This window comes from Chenopodium album, chromosome 16 (genome assembly GCF_948465745.1).
Source record: "Chenopodium album chromosome 16, dcCheAlbu1.1, whole genome shotgun sequence".
Taxonomy (NCBI): domain Eukaryota; kingdom Viridiplantae; phylum Streptophyta; class Magnoliopsida; order Caryophyllales; family Amaranthaceae; genus Chenopodium; species Chenopodium album.
In genome coordinates this window covers 36,658,418-36,676,738 of record NC_137849.1, presented here as the reverse complement: position 1 = coordinate 36,676,738, position 18,321 = coordinate 36,658,418, and the positions used below count along the sequence as shown (strand labels likewise).

The window sequence follows — 18,321 nt, the reverse complement described above, 5'->3', positions numbered from 1 at the left end:
TATCACAAAACAACTGCATATATATGCTTAAAATGATTGACACCAAGAACAAACAACAACTGCTTCAACCATTTCAACTCACAAGTAGTGAAAGCCGTAGACCGGTATTCGGCTTCTGCCAAGGATGTGGATACGGTAGGTTGTTTCTTAGTTTTCCAAGAAATAGGGGAACGACCTAAGAACACAAAATAACCTGACAAGGAACGCCGATTCAACGGGCACGCAGCCCAATCACTGTCACAAAATGCCGTCAAGCGTAAATCCTTCATAGGTCGCAATAAAACACCTTGTCCCGGACTAGCCTTGAGGTAGCACAAGACACGAATGGTCGCATCCCAATGAGAAACCTGTGCAACACTCAAAAACTGTGCCAAAACATGCACTAAGTAACTCATTTCTGGTCGAGTGACCGACAAATAGACCAATCGGCCAACCAAACAACGATACTGTTCCGCTTGAGCAAAAGGCTCATCGGAAGCATGTGCAAGACGATGATTCTGCTCCATCGGAGTGCCAATGGGTTTACAACTCAACATTCCTGCCTCAGTCAAAATATCGAGAGCATACTTTCGTTGAGAAAGAAAGATGCCCTTCGGACTCCGAGTAACCTCAATGCCTAAGAAATAATTAAGCAAACCCAAATCCTTCATATAGAAGCATTTGCACAAATAGGCTTTGAATCTAACAATAGCATCATGAGAGGAGCCTACAATAATCAAGTCATCTACATATACAAGAACATGCAAAAGAGACACCGCCTTATACATAACTAAATAGGGAGTAATCAGCATATGAGTTTTTAAACCTAAAAGCTCGCAGAGCACTAGACAACTTTGAAAACCACTGCCTCGGGGCTTGTTTCAAGCCATATAAAGACTTCCACAACCTGCAAACTTTGTCAGGTGTCGGAGTACCGTACCCTGGAGGAAACTGCATATATACTTTTTCATCCAAATCACCATGAAGAAAAGCATTATGAACGTCCATCTGATGTAACTCCCAATTCAATGATACAACAATAGCTAATAAAATATGTACAGTACCCATCTTCACAACAGGAGCAAACGTCTCATTATAATCACCACCTTTAACCTATCGGTTCCCATGAACAACGAAACGAGCCTTGAGACGTTCCACCTTTGATTTGTCGGTGTACTTGATCTTGTACACCCAACCACTACCAATAACCCTCTTTCCGGAAGGAAGATCCTCAACGGTCCATGTGCCATTACGATCTAAAGCGTCAATCTCATCTTGCATCGCCTTGCGCCATCCGACGTCTTTAACCGCCTCTTTGAATGAAAACGATTCCTTTCCCTTAGTGATTGTCGCCAGAAAACACCTGTGTCTCATAGAAAAACAATTATATTCAATATGACAAGCTATAGGGAAAGGTTTACCTGAGGAATGTGATTGAGTAGGGACGACCGTTGATGTAGTAGGGTCTATATTTTCAGTGATGATGGTATGAGTAACATAATTATGATGCCACGAAGGAGGACGTTTTTCACGATGACCACGACCCACATTATTCGACGAACTCCCCCTCAAATATTCCGGCCAAATAAAAATATGTTCGCCGTCTAATTCTTGTTCAACTATACTTCGCGGTCGCGCCTCAACATCAAGACCACCAATTAACGGCGCGCCATCGTCGGAAACCTGCACCGGCTGCCGGACAGTCGCTGACTAGGATGCTGACTGCCCAGTAGCGGTGGCAAACTGGTAATGCCCAGCCAGACCAGACAAGGTTGCTGCCTGCCCAACACTGGCTGACTTGGCATTGCTGTGTTGCGGCAGGCCACTGGTCAGGCCAGCAGACGCTGGAAAACCAGCGTGCTGACTAGTGGCAGAAGCTGGGGATCCCAGCTTGCTGCCTGCGGGCGCTGGATCCCTGGCTGCGGGGGAGGCATGCTATGCAGCTTGTTCCGCAGCTTGGTTGCGGTTGGGCTGCTGCTCTCGCAGCCGGGTTGCGGAGTAATCTGCCCCTCCTTCAAAGCGACCACCATGTGGCGTAATTTCAGCCCCGTCATCATCATCCCACACAGGTGGGTTCGAAAAATATTTTTCCCAAAGTAATCGTTGTTCATCGGGAAGTGACTCAAGATACGGAAACTTATCTTCGAAAAACTAAACATCCCGACTCACAAAAAATTCATTCGTCTCTAAATCATGAAGACGCCAACCCTTCTTTCCTTGAGGATAACCAAAAAAAATACATTTCCGGGAACGAGAATTAAACTTTTCTTTTATCCAGGGACGATTCGCAGCATAAGCAAGGCAACCAAAAACTCGCAAACTATCATATGAAGGTGACTGACCAAATAAATACTCGTGAGGGGTTTTACCTTTCAAAACCGGAGTCGGTGTGCAACTGATGAGATACACCGCAATCATAACACACTCACCCCAAAAATACTTGGGCAATTTTGCCTGAAATCGAAGAGCTCGTGCCACATTTAAAATGTGACGATGTTTACGCTCAACTCTACCATTCTGTTGAGCCGTGTCAACACACGACATTTGATGCAAAATGCCTTTCTTAGCAAAGAAAGACCCCAAACTGAGAAACTCCTGACCATTATCACTACGAACCACCTTGACCTTACAACCAAATTGAGTCTTAGCCATAGCACAAAACTCACGAACCAACTGAGAAGCTTCATATTTACCAACCATTAAGAACACCCAAGTGGAACGCGAAAAATCATCAACAATGGTAAGAAAGTACCGAGCATCACAACTAGACGGATTTTATTTGGACCCCAAACATCACAATGAATCAAATCGAATATACCAGATGCCCTATTCACACTTGATGGAAAGAGTTGCGGGGTTGCTTCCCCATAAAACAGATATTACAATCAAACGAACAACCAGAAGAACTATTATGACCATGAGAATTACGAGAAACACCCGGAAGAGAACTAACCACTTGCATTGATGGATGAACAAGACGTTTATGCCATAACAAACTCGCATCTGAAATCACCACTTTGTTTGCCTGAGAATTTCGAGCACGAACCGAACAAAAAATATAAACCCCATCACACGACTCCCCCGCTCCAATCAGGTTCCCCAAACCGCAGTCCTGAATAATGCATAGCTTGTCAGTGAACATAACAAAATAGCATTTTTTTTCTAACAATTGAGACACAGACAACAAGTTGCATTTAAGAGTAGGAACATAAAGGACGTTATCAAGAGTTAAATTATCAGACAGAATAACTCTCCCTTTTTTGTAGCAGTAGTGCTCTTCCCATTAGGCAAACCAACAGGCGACGAAATATCAGATAAATTAGCGAATAAGTCAATATTACCAGACATATGATTTGAAGCTCCAGTATCAATGAGCCAATCAACAGAATTATAGGTGTGATTAGACGAAGAACCCGAGCACTGAACGACAGCTAGAAGCTCTTTCCATTGCTCATTGGTAATAGTAGGAACACTCCTACGATTTGCTTCAATAATATGCTCAAATGCACGGTTATATTGAGCCCCCATTGAAAGAGAACACCAATTAGCTCAACACCAAACTAACTCAATCGATCGCAAAAACCCAATAAACACAATAGAGCACCAACCACACGCACCAAAATCAAATAAATCACAAAATATCACCAAACGTCACCAGATCACACCAAACTAGCTCAACAATAAACCAAGATACCCGGTGATGAATACTTTTCACGTCAAATCATAATCTAATGAAGTGAAAGTGTGGAAAGTCTAGTGTTGCGGTTAGTTTTTTATTTCTCTTCTTTCTCTCTGTTTTCGAAAACCTGTTTTATGAAAATAGTCAATCCAGTTTATTTTAGTCCATGGAAAAGGTCCAATAATAGTGTAGTTGGATTGGGCTCGAAAAGAGCTTTCCAACGATATATTATAAGCCCAATTCCGATGAATAATGAGGAAGTTATGGCCAAAATACTAAACTGGGCCCGGTTTGACCTTTATATGCGGCCCAATGATCTAGAGGAGAGCCTATATATTATGATTCCTAATGCAATTAGGATTGATTATAGTCTTCTAGAATCTTCTAGAAGGTTCTTTTGAATCCTAATGAGATTAGCATTGATAATTGAGTTTTTTGAGTTTTATTTAGAATAAAAGAAGTGTTTTTAAATGAAATTATAGGTTTACCCCTCGTACGCTTAATTTTATCAAAAATATGAAAACGTGTGAAAAAACTGCTTGCAGCGTCGCACCACAGGCTGTCGCCTGGCAACAGGCCTGTCGCGCGGCGACAGAGGCTTGTGTGGTGATAGCGTCGTGTTTTATTCTTCTTGAAACTCTGATTCTATTTTATCATATTCCGGCTGATTTTCATTATAAATAGCCTCCTTAAACCTCCGTTTTTAATTATCAATTCTCATCTACAACCAACTCTCATTAAGAATTTCTTGATACTCTTTCTCTCTCTTTCTAAACCAACTTTTTACAAACAAAATTCCGCATTCACAAGATCTAGACACACTAGCCAAGTTCGAAGTTGCCTTCGCCCTAGACGTGAAAGGTTATAATTTCTGAGGGTTTGGTCCCAAATCTCTATTTCAATTATTTAATTTAATTGTTTTGATTTATATTTTCCTTGAAGTTACTAACGTGTGTATTTTGTTATTAGAAAGAGGTACGAGGCATCCAAGTAAGTACTTTAATTGTTTAATTGATCTTATGATATAGAAATCATGTTAAGATTGTTATTTTGGTTCCTAGTATCATGTTAGGATGCTTTCCTTAGCATGATATTTAGGGTGATTTGCTTATATCAATTATGATTTCTAGGATGCTTCCTATTTTCTTTCCTAATAACATGTTAGTATCATGTTAGGGCTAAAGCTTTGATCTTTATTGCTTAGTGACATGATAGGGTTTGTTATGAATCTTGTTAGTATCATGCCTAGGATCTTGCTATCATGCTTTAGCGTTATTATGATTATTATTATTATTGTTATAATGATTATTATTATGATGATTATTATTTTTATTTTTATTATGTTGCTTGATGATTATTGTTATTGCTTGATCACGCCTTTTATGCATGTTTAAAGGGAATTTGTACTTGTAATCACGCTTAATAAGATAATTAATAATCTTGTTTAGGGCTAATATGATTATAATTCAAGTGATCGCCAATAATAGTTTTATTTGTGCATTAATATTCAACCAACATAGATAAACAGATTTAGGGTTAATCTGTTGATTGCATGTTAGTCAGAAAGCGCACATGAATACGAGAAGAATAAAGTAGAGGCCTATTATTAGGGCAGGTTCAATCTCTTTTAGGTTGGATTTGTACCTTCATCCCCGAACTTCCAGTCTTGGTTCCAGACCTATTGGAGTTGACGATCTCATGAATTGTTAAGGAGTGTAACCTTCACCCTGTTGTTGGCGACTCTTTTGTTCTAGCTTCCTTCCCTTTGGACGCCACCATACTTAAGCGTATGATCACAGTGGGGCTTAAGTGTGGGATGACTTGAAATATTCCCTACAGATACGAGCTATAAAACCACGAATTACTAATACTATAATACTCTGTGCAACACAAAGACCACCAAAATTGCACAAACCAAGAAAAAGAAACAAACTAAAGATACTCACGAAAAATATATATAAACTTCCCAACTTGCTCCCACAAAGGATGATAACAATAATAAATAAAGAGGAAAGCCACGTAACAAAACTTTGCTTCCCCTTAATAGCACTAGCTACTACTTCCTTAAAAAGAAAAATAGCAAACACCAACCTCAAGGACGATATGCTGAACAATAAGAACAGAACACAACCGAACCTTGCAACGCAAATAGCAAACAAAATATCAACCACCAATTGAACCTTACAGCACGCACCACTCGACTCACCACACTACCACACGAGCAGCACACAACAGCAATACCAACCACATGACAGCAGCACGACAGCACCACAATAGCAGTACCCACAGCACAAAAAGATACACCACACTTGCACAAGCTACACAACCCACGCACTACACCTCGCAGCACCACACACGCAACACCGCACCACACTAACACAACACACAACCACATGCTACACAGCATGCACTCACGCACCACACAGCAACAACACACCAACACGTTGTAACACAGCGCCACGCAAACAACAACGGACCACGACAACAACACACCACACCAGCAACGCACCTACGTAGCACCTAAAACCACAACACATGCACACCACAAATAATGTACGTACCAAAAAAAATCGAACAAGAATTAGGGTTTGTCAGCCTTAATTTCTACCCAAAAAATCAAATTGAAACAAATTGATTTCTTAAAAAAATGAGAAAAAATTGAAGCCCAAATCTCACAAATTTGCGAAATAGACAATTAAGCGGAAGAACAAACCAAGATTGAAAAATTCTCTAGAAATTAGAGAGGCCTGATACCATGTTAAATTCAAGAATATTGTGGAGAAAACGGGTTAGCCTTTGCATTGATTACCACGACAATATATATACACCATACAATAGGAAACCTAACTTGCCTAAAACTCCTAACAAGATAAACTTATCATAAATACAATATTAACAAATATAACCAAGCCGACTTTAATAGTAGGTGGAAAAATAAAAAAATTGTAAAAAGCAAAAGTAGTGGAGAGATTTAAAGGAGAGAAAATATGAAATTAATAAAATATGATTTATGTTGGGTCCACTAGATGAGAGAAATAAATTAAATATTGTAAAAGCTTTTCAAATAAGGAAATGAAGCGAGTATTTAAAAACGGCCAAAAAAGAAAAGTGGAGCAAATATTTAAAAATGGAGGGAGTATTACTTTTAAACTTACCGCACCAACTCTAGCATTTATACGAAATTACGAATTAAATTATAAAAAATAGCACTATTTGGAGATGAAGGAAATACCTATCACAACAATAAAAGATATAAAAAATATTAATTTTATAAAACAGTAAGATGTATTAAAAATTAACCCGATTAAGGGGATGTTCTCATTGACTGAATTCAGCTGAACACTGAACTGAACTCAGCTGAACTGAACTGAAATGAATATTTTATAAGAGAAGGAAATTAGGAGCTGAACTGAACTGAACTGAACTCAGCTGAACTGAACTGAACTGAACTGAATTTCAACGTAAAAGAACAGGCCCTAAATTGAATATAAAAATGACCCAATTATAGATTTATGAACATACAAATTAATGATTTAGCATGATTTAAACCCAAATTATATTCGACCGGACTAGACCTGGCCTATCCGATCCATTACAAACGTCAGTGATGGATTAATATGTCAGACATATGAAATGTGTCAATCCATCACAATCAGAAAAATGTGCAACCATACACGTGCAAAGACGTTAAGAGTCTTGACGTTATACAATTATACAAACCAATATCTTCACCAAGAAACATGTAAAAAAAGAATCAAATGGTCCTCATTCAATTCAATTGAATATTCAATACGTGTCTTTTTGTTGGACCCTTTTTCTATCTACACCGTTAATTAATTTGTAAAATATCCAAATCAATGGTTAATATGCTCGTTAAGTAGATTCTATAATTATGGCAGAGAATGAATAAATAATTACTTGTATTACTTTTATCTTCCATAATCGTTCATCCTATAGCTCAAAAAACCTTCTTAAGAATCCCAACTTCACATGAATAATGAATTTTCCATGTTTGCAGAAAGCTAGACACAAAATTGCTTCAAAATGCAATTGATCATATTGGGTATTTTATTATACAACTTCGTCAGAATATTCACTTTTTTTTTTTAATTATAAAGTATTTCGATAAGCTAAGAGTTGGCCTTGTTTGATTCACCTTATTTGTGTTTATCTGAACCTATCTGATCTGGTCTGATCTGATCTGAATGTCAAATTTGACCAAACTTTGACCTTAAAAATACGATAATCTATACAAGAAAAATAGATCAAGTAGGGTCTTGTTAGATTCGTAATAATGTGTATTTTATTAATATGTAATTTTCATATTTTTTTATTACGAAATTAAAGATATTTAGCTATAAAAAACTGCACATAAAACGATAATCTGATCTGAACTTATTTTTTCTGATCTGATGTGGTCTGAACTTATTTTTTCTGAAATAAATAAAAACAAGGTGAACTAAACAAGGCCTTAGTTATGAGATACGTTTGGTGAATCTTTCCCTTAAAAAAATATACAAAAACTCCACGTACATAAGGTGATTTATGAAATGTTATAAGATTGACCGATGAGAAGCTTTAGGATAAAACTATAATTAACTGATGTGCGAGTCATCTCTATTTATATAGTTAAGTTGCACATACACGTGTTTAGAAATACATTTTAATTTATTAGTATAGATAAATATAGATTTCACATAATTAAAACCCTCATAGCAAGTGTTTTGTAGATTTACGCTATGTTTGAATAGAGAGTAATGGAGGGAAAGGAAGAGAAGAGAAATAGAGGGATGCATTCTCCCTTGTTTGGATATCTAATGCAAGGAGGGAAGGGGAGGGAATTGGAAGGATCTATTTTCCTTCCACTTTTAATAAATCAAATTCCTCCCTTGTTGGAGAGATTTGGAAGGAAAATAAAAGGTCTCTATCTCCTTCTCCTCACCTCCCTTTCCCTTCCCTTGTTTTCCTCCCCCTTCCTTTTTCTTCACTATTGTTATCCAAACATAGTATTAGGGTGGCTAGGTGTACTTGTCTAGGGAAGACCGAAGCAAATATCTACGGAACTACCAAATAAAGGCTCTGTAAATTAAAAATAGAATCAGAGTATCATGGAAAAACTACAACGTAAGTTGTGTATTATTATAAATTCTCAGAGACTCAACTGCACCATGTGCAGCTTGTGCACAATCCCAAATTAAGAACCAAATTCGATAATAAAACTTGTTTTTTATATGGTTAATCCCTGACACAACATTACAAATTTATAATCTGACATGAGCTCGCGAACTAAAGTTACTAGGTAAAACATGAATATGGCATGAAACAACATGACTCATGAGTATGAGTCAAGCCGATCTGAAATCGTTAAGAAAAAAATAACCCAGCATTATAAACTCAATTCGAACAACTTGAGATTGTTAAGAAACTAAACACGAATATGATTCATTCACCAAATTTGCCAAGAGTACATAAGCTAGGTATTTTCTAAATTGTCATATCAAATTACGATGGCCCAATTAATAAAGTAGTTGACAACTCAATTCAAACCTGATGCAAAATTAGCGAGTTTACATCAAAGTAATCAACTTGTGTTAAATGGGTTGATCCAACGCTTCCCGTTTACTAAATGGATTGTGTTTACCTAAGAATTGCAATTTTAGTGTGTAGTTTGGTTGACAACAATTTGGTGAAATGGGAAAAGGGGAACTTTCTAGGAATTTTGATTTCCCACAAAATGTAGGAACTTACTTACTTAACACCCCTAGGTAAGTAGAAATTCTCATGAAAAGTTACTTTCCTTATTGTTAACCAAATAATTTTATGAAATTTTGATGAATTTGATTGTAGGAATTTAATTCCCATACATTTGCAATTTATCAGAAGTTCTAATTTCCAAGTGAACCAAACAACACTTTAGACTCTTGAGGACTTGGGATGGGGGGGCTAAGGGAATTTCCACCCCCAAGAACAGTTAGGAATCAAATTCACGACCTAGGTGAAACTTCTATTAGCTACACCCAATACTACATGGTAATAAGGAAATATTTTGAAATACTACCTCTGTTAATTATTATTTGCAATTTTGAAATATTTTATATTTCACAAATAATAACCAAAATTGTTACTTATAATTAGTGGAGGTAGTAAACATTACCTTGATTAGAATTCCATCCATAGCTGTATAGCTTGTTAGAATGATCCAAAATTAGAGTGTCTCGAACGGATCCAAATTGACCCAAATTAAAAAAAACAACCTGACATTATCCGATTGTAACCCAAGTCGTTCGTAACCGATCCAAAACCCACACTACATGTCCAATTTGATAACTCTACATACATCGGGTATATAACAATTTCATTACTAAAGGTGTCAATTCGGATAATTAGATTATTCAGACGGATCTAACTCTATCCGAAATTATATTAAATCATTGTGCTCATACAAATTAACGTCAAAATCAGATCATTTTTAAATAGGTCAAATCGAGTCAGTTTATAACGCCTCACCTCAATGCGTACCCTTTTTAATGACCTATCGGCGTACCGAGTAATAACTTATGCAGCAAATTGCAACTGATAAATGCAACAAGGACAAGTAACATACGCAACTCCTATAAGACAGTGGGATACCAGTTATACTCGGATACTCGTCCTCGCACACTATATATATATATACAACTCCAAGCTAACCTTCACCTTCACCTCGTTCTTTAGATCCAAACATTTTCAGAAATCTCTCTCTTCTTTCTCTCTCCTGTCATTTCGGATCAACTTTTCCCCAATTTTCGCAGGTCATCATTTACTTCCACAATCTTAATCATCAATCAATTAATAATTAAAACTATCACCAATTTGTTAATTTTAATTTTAAGTTACTGTTATTGATTTTAATGAACTTAATCTGACTTCAATTTGTTGAAACTTTCAGACCTAATTTCAGGCTCAATCGACAAATTAGGGTTTTGAAAATCCCAATTTTTGACTCAAAAATGGCGGGACTAGCAACATTACCCCAAGAATTGAACCATGATGTTGTTGATCTGTTGAACCGAAAGGATTTGGATCCGATGGCGGTGGTTGTAGAGCCGATTCCGCCGGTTGTTTGTAATGGCGAAAATGGGGCAGTGAAGAAGATGAAGACTGGTGAAAATGGTGAGAGAGAGATTGTTTTGGGTCGGAATATTCACTCGTCTTGCTTTGATATTACCGAACCCGAGGATAATGACGGGGTTACCGGCGATAAGGAGGCGTATATGGCTGGAGTTTTGGCTAGATACAGGCAAAGTTTGCTTGAGAGGACTAAACATCATTTGGGTAATCATCATTTCCTTTGTTTTCTTGTTTTATTTGATTTTTTCAAGCTTTTTGGAGCTCCATTTAATTTATTAATGATGGTTGTTTATTTATATGTAACTTATATTTTGTTTTCTTGTTTGATTTGATTTTTTAAAGCTTTTGGGAGCTCCATTCAGTTAATTTTTTTGATTAATTTGTTGCTATAGTATACTTGTATTAATAACGATGACTGTTTATTTATTTGTAACTTGGATTTTGTTTTCTTGTTTTATTTGAATTTTTCAAGCTTTTGGGAGCTCCATTCAGTTAATTTTCTTGATTTACATGTTACTGTTGTATATTTAATTATGACTACTGTTTATTTATATAGGTAAATTGTATATTAATCATCTCATTGTATAGTGATTTCGGTTTGATTATGAATTTGCACTTGGTATACCCCTTAAGCTTTGAGCCTTAGTGGGATTAGTGGATTAGTGTCAATTTAGTTTATTTTTAAAAGAGCTACCAGTATGAAGTTAAGTCATCAGATTAAGGGGAAATTTGGAATTTTTTGCATCAGATAAGCTTTGTGATGAGTATTTGGACAGATAGGTGACTTGTGGTTCAAGTAATGAACTTCTGTATTTTCTGTAGCGTATGAATTACAACTATAGTAATTATACTGCTGTTAATGCTCTTTGTGACTGCCATCAGAGTCATGGTGAGTTTAGAAAGCAATTTTTTTTTTCCTTTTTTTGGTGAAATTTCAGCTGATAGTTCTATTTGCAATATGAAAAGCTAATAACACTTTTAGACTTAATACTAGAAAGTCTAGAATTAAGTCTAGAATTAAGTCTTTGGCACACTTGAAAAGGCTGGTTATATGTGGTAGAATATGGTGATTTTTGCTCTTTACTGTTTTTTTTTTGTTTTTTTTGTTTTTTTTTTTTTTTTGAATAATAAATATTATGTTTTCTTTCTTTTTTGTTTTGTAATTGGGGAGAAGAGGGGAGGGGGGTGTTATTGCAGGCTTTGCCGCCTAATGGGGCGTCTTTGTCCTCTTTGATCAAAAGATCTTGATTAATTTATAATGAGATAATAGGAAGAAATAACTTTTGTAGAGATCCTTTGGTGAGAAATTTACAATTTGTGACCTGGGAAAGGTCAAGGGGATCAATACCAGAGGGTGCCAAGCTGCCAACTAAAAGATCATATGATATCAGTTCTGGTGTCATGCTTCTAAGTTGTTCAGCATGTTGATGTAGTTCTGCAAAACAGGCCTTATTTTCATATTAAAAATGAAAGATTCTTTAGACTTCTGAAGATCAAAATCATCGAAATCATGGGGAATTGTTGCACTTTTCTCTTTTCTCTTTTCCATTAGTGGTAGTCATTTTCCTACTTTAAGAAAAAAATAAAAATTAAGTTTGTAATTTTTATAGGGACCACCACTTTATCATTGAACATTTGGAGAAATAGTAACTAGTGAGCTGTCCAAATTGTATGGTTCCTGTAAGTTATGAAGTATGATCCACAACTCCATGGTTGTTTTGTGCTAGATTTCTCAATCACGATGGAGATAGTTGTGTCCTCTAAATATTCTACATCGTTTACCTGTTGAACCTTGGACAATAAATGCCATTAGTATCATTTGAGATCACATAAATGGAGTATACGTATTTTGTGGATGTCTTTTTTTCCTTAACTTTTGGGTAGCCTGAAATCAGGGTTTACCTACCATATTAATTGATCAATCTAATGGAGGGCTATTTCATGTCATCTTAACTTCTAGAGAGTGGCAGAAATCGTGTTTGTTTGTAATCTTCTTTTCTAGAAAGACATGTTTTTCTGAAGATGGAAACGCTGACATGTTTTAAGTATTAGAAAGCTGAGATTTTAAGCGGATCTTGTTCCTCTTACAGTTTTACCTTCGTATATCAGGCCTGCATGCACACTGACTGAGGTTGTAATTGTTCTATATGCTGCAATGTTCTACGCTCCTTATTGATGGCTGAATTTAGCTTGCATTTGTTACACAGTATTTATTTATTTAATTTTCAATTTTTTTATTTTTTCTAACCAAGAGTGGGAAACTGTTGGTGTTACGATTAGAAGGTGAAGATACACGAGTCTTCGATTTGATGCAAATACTTTTAAAACAATTAAAACTTTTTTTACAAACACAATATGGATTCTAACTGCAAAAGAAAGTTGAAAATGAGAACTAAAGTTAAACAGAATATTGACTGAAGTATGAACAAACTATAATAAAAGAAAAGCTGTATACTTCGTATGAAACAGAAGATAATTGTAAAAGTTAACTGCAAAAGAATAAAACATTTCCTGATAGTCTTTCTTTTGCACTTTTTTCTCCTGAGTTTGCTTCTTAGCATATTCTATGCCAGATGATTATGTTTTTGATATCCTTAACATTATTTATCTATCAAGGAGAAAGCATGATTTTGCCTGAAGAACTTGTGGTCTGAGATATATGAAACCGAGAATTCTGGTTATGGCTCTACAACAAAGTCTTAAGGCTTTCCTTTAATATGTGTGGGCAGCATTAACTGATTAGATACTTTATAGTACAAAAAATTATATGGAGGTGGATAGTATGTGTCCTTGCCCCAGCCTGCCCTTGCTTCCAATACTGACATTGAAATACTTTATTTATATTGTTGGGCGTCTTTTAATTGTATGCATGCACTGTTGTGATGTGGAAGCTTCACCTTGTTGCAGGATATCCTTACAATTTGGACTTTGACTATGGCGCTTTGAGTCAATTGCAACATTTTTCAATAAACAACCTTGGTGATCCATTTATCGAGAGCAACTACGGTGTGCATTCCAGGCAATTTGAAGTGGGTGTGTTAGATTGGTTTGCACGTCTTTGGGAGATTGAGAAGGACCAGTACTGGGGATATATTACAAACTGTGGGACAGAAGGAAACCTTCATGGCATCCTTGTGGGGTAAGTATACTTAATGTCCATTAATCTATTATGGAACATCAGGGTGGACATGGTCTTCTAACTCTCTGCTGGTTTATGGATTTTCAGGAGAGAAGTGTTTCCTGATGGCATTTTATATGCCTCAAAAGAGTCACACTACTCAATCTTCAAAGCTGCACGCATGTATAGGATGGATTGCGTTAAGATTGAGACGTCATCTTCCGGAGAAGTTGATTGTGATGATTTCAGAGCCAAGCTTCTCCAGAACAAGGATAAACCAGCCATCATCAATGTCAACATAGGTAGATCCTTTTACTTTTCCTCCTTAAAGTTTGAACATGTTAGTTTTGGAGGATTATTATTTTTTTTTTATATAATTTTTTTGTCTGTCTAAATTTTTATGGGGCCAAATATAGATATTAAAGAGAGGTTTGATTATATCAAATCTTTAATAGGAGGGTTTGGTTGAGAGAAAATTAGGAGAGAGGTTTGAGCCCAAAAGGATAAGTTTGAAAAAGATGTTTGTAGGAGCTTTTTGTAAATGTTTAACAAGATTTCTAGATAATTTTCCTAGGAATAAGTTTTCCAATATCCTTATTAGCCATTTTAATACATAACATATCCATCAAATATTTATCAAACACTTTTTACACACACCCACCCACCCACCCAAAAAGAAAGGAAAAAAAAAACTTTGATATCTTTTAACATGTTTGACACCTTTCTGTGTCTAATCTAATGCTTTTATTGCAGGAACTACTGTAAAAGGAGCTGTTGATGATCTTGATCTGGTGATACAGACTCTTGAAGAATGTGGCTTCCCCCACAATCGGTTCTATATCCACTGTGATGGAGCCTTGTTTGGTCTTATGTTACCATTTGTTACTCGAGTAAGTAGTTATCTTTATTTTTACCATTTGTTAAAGAAAAAAAAGTAGCTATCTTAAAAGACGTTTTTCCACCTCACAAAAAAGTGGTGACATATGAACATTCAGTTTTTAGACACTTGGTACATGGTACTGTCAAGTGTCAACCATGTATTGTCTTGGTTTTTTTCCCCCTTTTTACTGTTGACAAAGTGTTGGTGAAACTACTGGTTGCATTTGTAAATAAGGGTGTGTTCTCTTCAGCTTACTTTGACATATATACACGTAGGATGTGTTCTATTAACCCTTATCTAAACTTATGTTGTCTATTCTTGTTTTATTTGAACATTTTTCCTTACACTTGATCCGAATATATGAACTTGTCTAGACTTAGAAGTTATATTGTTTGAATTTTTATACGTAGTAACTTGTTTTGTCTGAAATAAGCTAAAATCAGTTGAGCAAACATAACACACCCGAAGTCATGGGTCTGGGTTCTCATTATGATATGGCTGGCTGCTTGGTAAAGATGTTGGCCTAATTGGTAGAAGCTGGTGGCTCCATCTTTTTAGGTTCATGTCCGTACCAGGGTGTTGCATTGTTGATCTTTGTGGCCCTTGGGACTGTTCATTTTCCATCACACTTTGAGTTGTAGCCCAAGTTTTATTCCTCTCAAAAGCAGCTACATTAATACAAAGTATTTTGGAGAACTGTCCAATTTTCTTGCATGCTAGGTTGTGTCAAGCTATTGTGCAAGTTATTGATATTTTGAGCTACTATTATTACATAATTTGTGCTACTGCTCATGAGTATTACACTATGCAGGCACCTCAAGTTACATTCAAGAAGCCCATAGGTAGTGTCAGTGTATCTGGCCACAAATTTGTAGGGTGCCCAATGCCCTGTGGTGTTCAGATTACAAGGATGGAGCACATCAACACTCTGTCTAGTAACGTGGAGTATCTTGCTTCAAGGGATGCTACAATCATGGGGAGCAGGAACGGCCATGCTCCTCTATTTCTATGGTGTACCTTGAACAGAAAAGGATATCGTGGTTTCCAGAAAGAGGTTCAAAAGTGCCTCCGCAATGCCCACTACCTTAAAGACCGGCTTAGAGATGCTGGAATTAGTGCCATGCTCAATGAGCTAAGCAGCACGGTGGTGTTTGAGCGTCCTCACGATGAGGAGTTTATCCGACGTTGGCAGCTGGCTTGCCAAGGAAGCATAGCTCATGTGGTTGTGATGCCTAGTGTTACAATAGATAAGCTCAATACTTTCCTTGATGAGCTAGTTGAGAAACGTTCAACTTGGTACAAAGATGGGGGCAACCAACCTCCATGTCTTGCATCCGAGTTAGGCAAGGAGAACTGCGCTTGCCCTATGCATGAGTGAGAATTTGCTTGCTTGACTAGTTTTCTTCTGGACCGAAGTATTTCATTCAGATTTACTTACAGCAGTGTATCATTGTTGTTGCCATTAATGGTGTTTGTATTTCTTTTTCATGCTCGGGGTATTCCATTTCATGGTTGAAGAGAAGTAATCTACATAGTGATAGATAGAATTTCATGTGGCATAAATAAGAAGTGAGATGTTTGTTAAAGATGGGGATTGCGCAAGCCCACTCAATCCACGTAATACTATTGTAAGCTTGTTTCGTGTACTAAAATTACACACCGCGTAATTGTAGCAGTGTTGTAATCTAATATGATATCTATCTGTGTATTCTAGAGTTTGTGAGCTATCTTGAAGCTAGAAGTTTAAATTATTTATATGTAGATCTCTTTTGATCAAACCACTAATAGCGGCTATGTATTTAATATTTAGTGGTTCAATGGACAATGGTGCCTCTCTTATGATGGCCGTCTACGAAAGTTGTCCAACTTTTTTTATTGCAACAATTTTCAATTTATGTTTGTCATATAGTTTTAGTCACTAATATTTTTAGGGCCTGTTCACATTTACTGAGTTGAATTGAGCTGATTGGAATTGAACTGATCTGAAATGATTGGAGCTGAACTGAATTGAACTGAATAGAGCTGAAATGAATATTTTATGAGAGAAGAAAATTAGGAGCTGAATTGAACTGATTGGAGCTGAACTGAAATTAAGCTGAAGTGAACAGACCCTTAGTTATTAATACTCCGTATGTAAAAATCAAGTTTGGAATTGCGAAAAAGGGCAACAAAAATGATCGGTTTGCAGCTAAGAAGAAGACAAAAAAAAAAAAAAAAAAAAAAAAAAAATTCATTTTAAAGATGGTTAAATATAAAAATAAAATAATTATTTTATTTATTTATTTTTTAAAAGGGATTCTTTTTAATTTTTTTCTTTAGTAAAAGAAGTTTAAAATTTAATGTTCTTTTGAGAAAATTTACTTAGAGTAAGATTAGTGCAGTCTTGTCTTAAGACTATAATTCATTGTCACATAAGTTATTAGATTTTTTTTTAATTCATAATTATGTTAAGACTCTTTAAGACTCGATCAGATTTACATCTTTATCCTTAAATTCACTTAATACTTCTCATACCATATATTATTATATTTTTTTATTTTTATTTTTTACTTTTAGTAATAATAAAAAATAAAATAAAATAGGGCGCACACTCAAGTCTTAAGTTAAGTCTTGAATTTTCAAGACTCAATTTAAGACTTAGTTAAGATTTCTCAAGAAAAATGAGATCAAACAGAGAGTCTTGTCTTAAGACTCAAAATGATGTCATGTGGAGTCTTAAGACTCAGGGCTAATCTTGCTCTTAGGCTATGTTTTTTTCACCTTAATTTTGTTGAAATTAAATTATTTTTACTGATTAAAACATATTTTTATTGATTTTCAATTATATTTGTTTTCGGAAAATTGGAAACTCATAATCCCACCTTTGCCTTTTCTTCTCAAAACAATTCCACCTTTTTGTATTCCCACAATAATGCCACCTTATACCCCTATCTTCTTAAAACAGGTCTTTTACCGGTTTGTGAAATTGGTAACTTGTTTTAGAAGGTGACTTGCCACATGTCACCTTCTAATTGGTCTAATTTTTATTTTTATAATTAAAAAAAAATATTTTTCCTTTCTCTCCACCACCGCATTCCCAGCCACCACCTCTACCACCACTACCTTCCCGACACGCCACCACAGACACCCCATTGCATCCAACCACCGACAACGCCTCCCAAAACGCCAACACGCTTGAAATCCCCCTCCTTAACACCAAAACTGCCCAAAACCCGCTTCTCCCTCATCGTTTGGTTTTAATTTTTCTGGGTTTGGGATTAATTTAGGGATTTGTGTTTAGTATTCTGGGTTTGGGTTTAATTTTGGGTTTAGTTTTCTAGGTTTAGGTTTAATTATGTGAGGGCCTTAGGGGCTTCGTGGGTGGTCGAGTTTGGGGGTGGCTGTGGTGGTCGGTTTTCGGATAAGGGGTGGTAGATTTAAGGGTATGGGTGGTCAGGTTTAGGGGTTAGGGAGTTTCAAGGTGGTTGGGGAGAGGGGGGTTGGTGTGGTGGTGGCTATGTGTCACGGTCCGAGTGTTTTGACACCGGATCGTGCGGCGTGCTCTTGTCTATTGGC

General features: G+C 36.3%; 1 protein-coding gene across 1 annotated transcript; it reads left to right on the top strand.

Moving 5' to 3' along the window:
• Positions 1-10,296: 10,296 nt before the first annotated feature.
• LOC145586430 (serine decarboxylase-like) lies at positions 10,297-16,489 on the top strand. The gene is made up of 6 exons (XM_081643271.1): positions 10,297-10,449; positions 10,587-10,972; positions 13,676-13,907; positions 13,995-14,188; positions 14,640-14,776; positions 15,578-16,489. The coding sequence occupies exons 2-6, from the start codon at positions 10,648-10,650 to the stop codon at positions 16,142-16,144; spliced, it is 1,455 nt and encodes a 484-aa protein (XP_081499397.1). The 5' UTR covers positions 10,297-10,449; positions 10,587-10,647; the 3' UTR covers positions 16,145-16,489.
• The last annotated feature ends 1,832 nt before the right edge of the window (positions 16,490-18,321 follow it).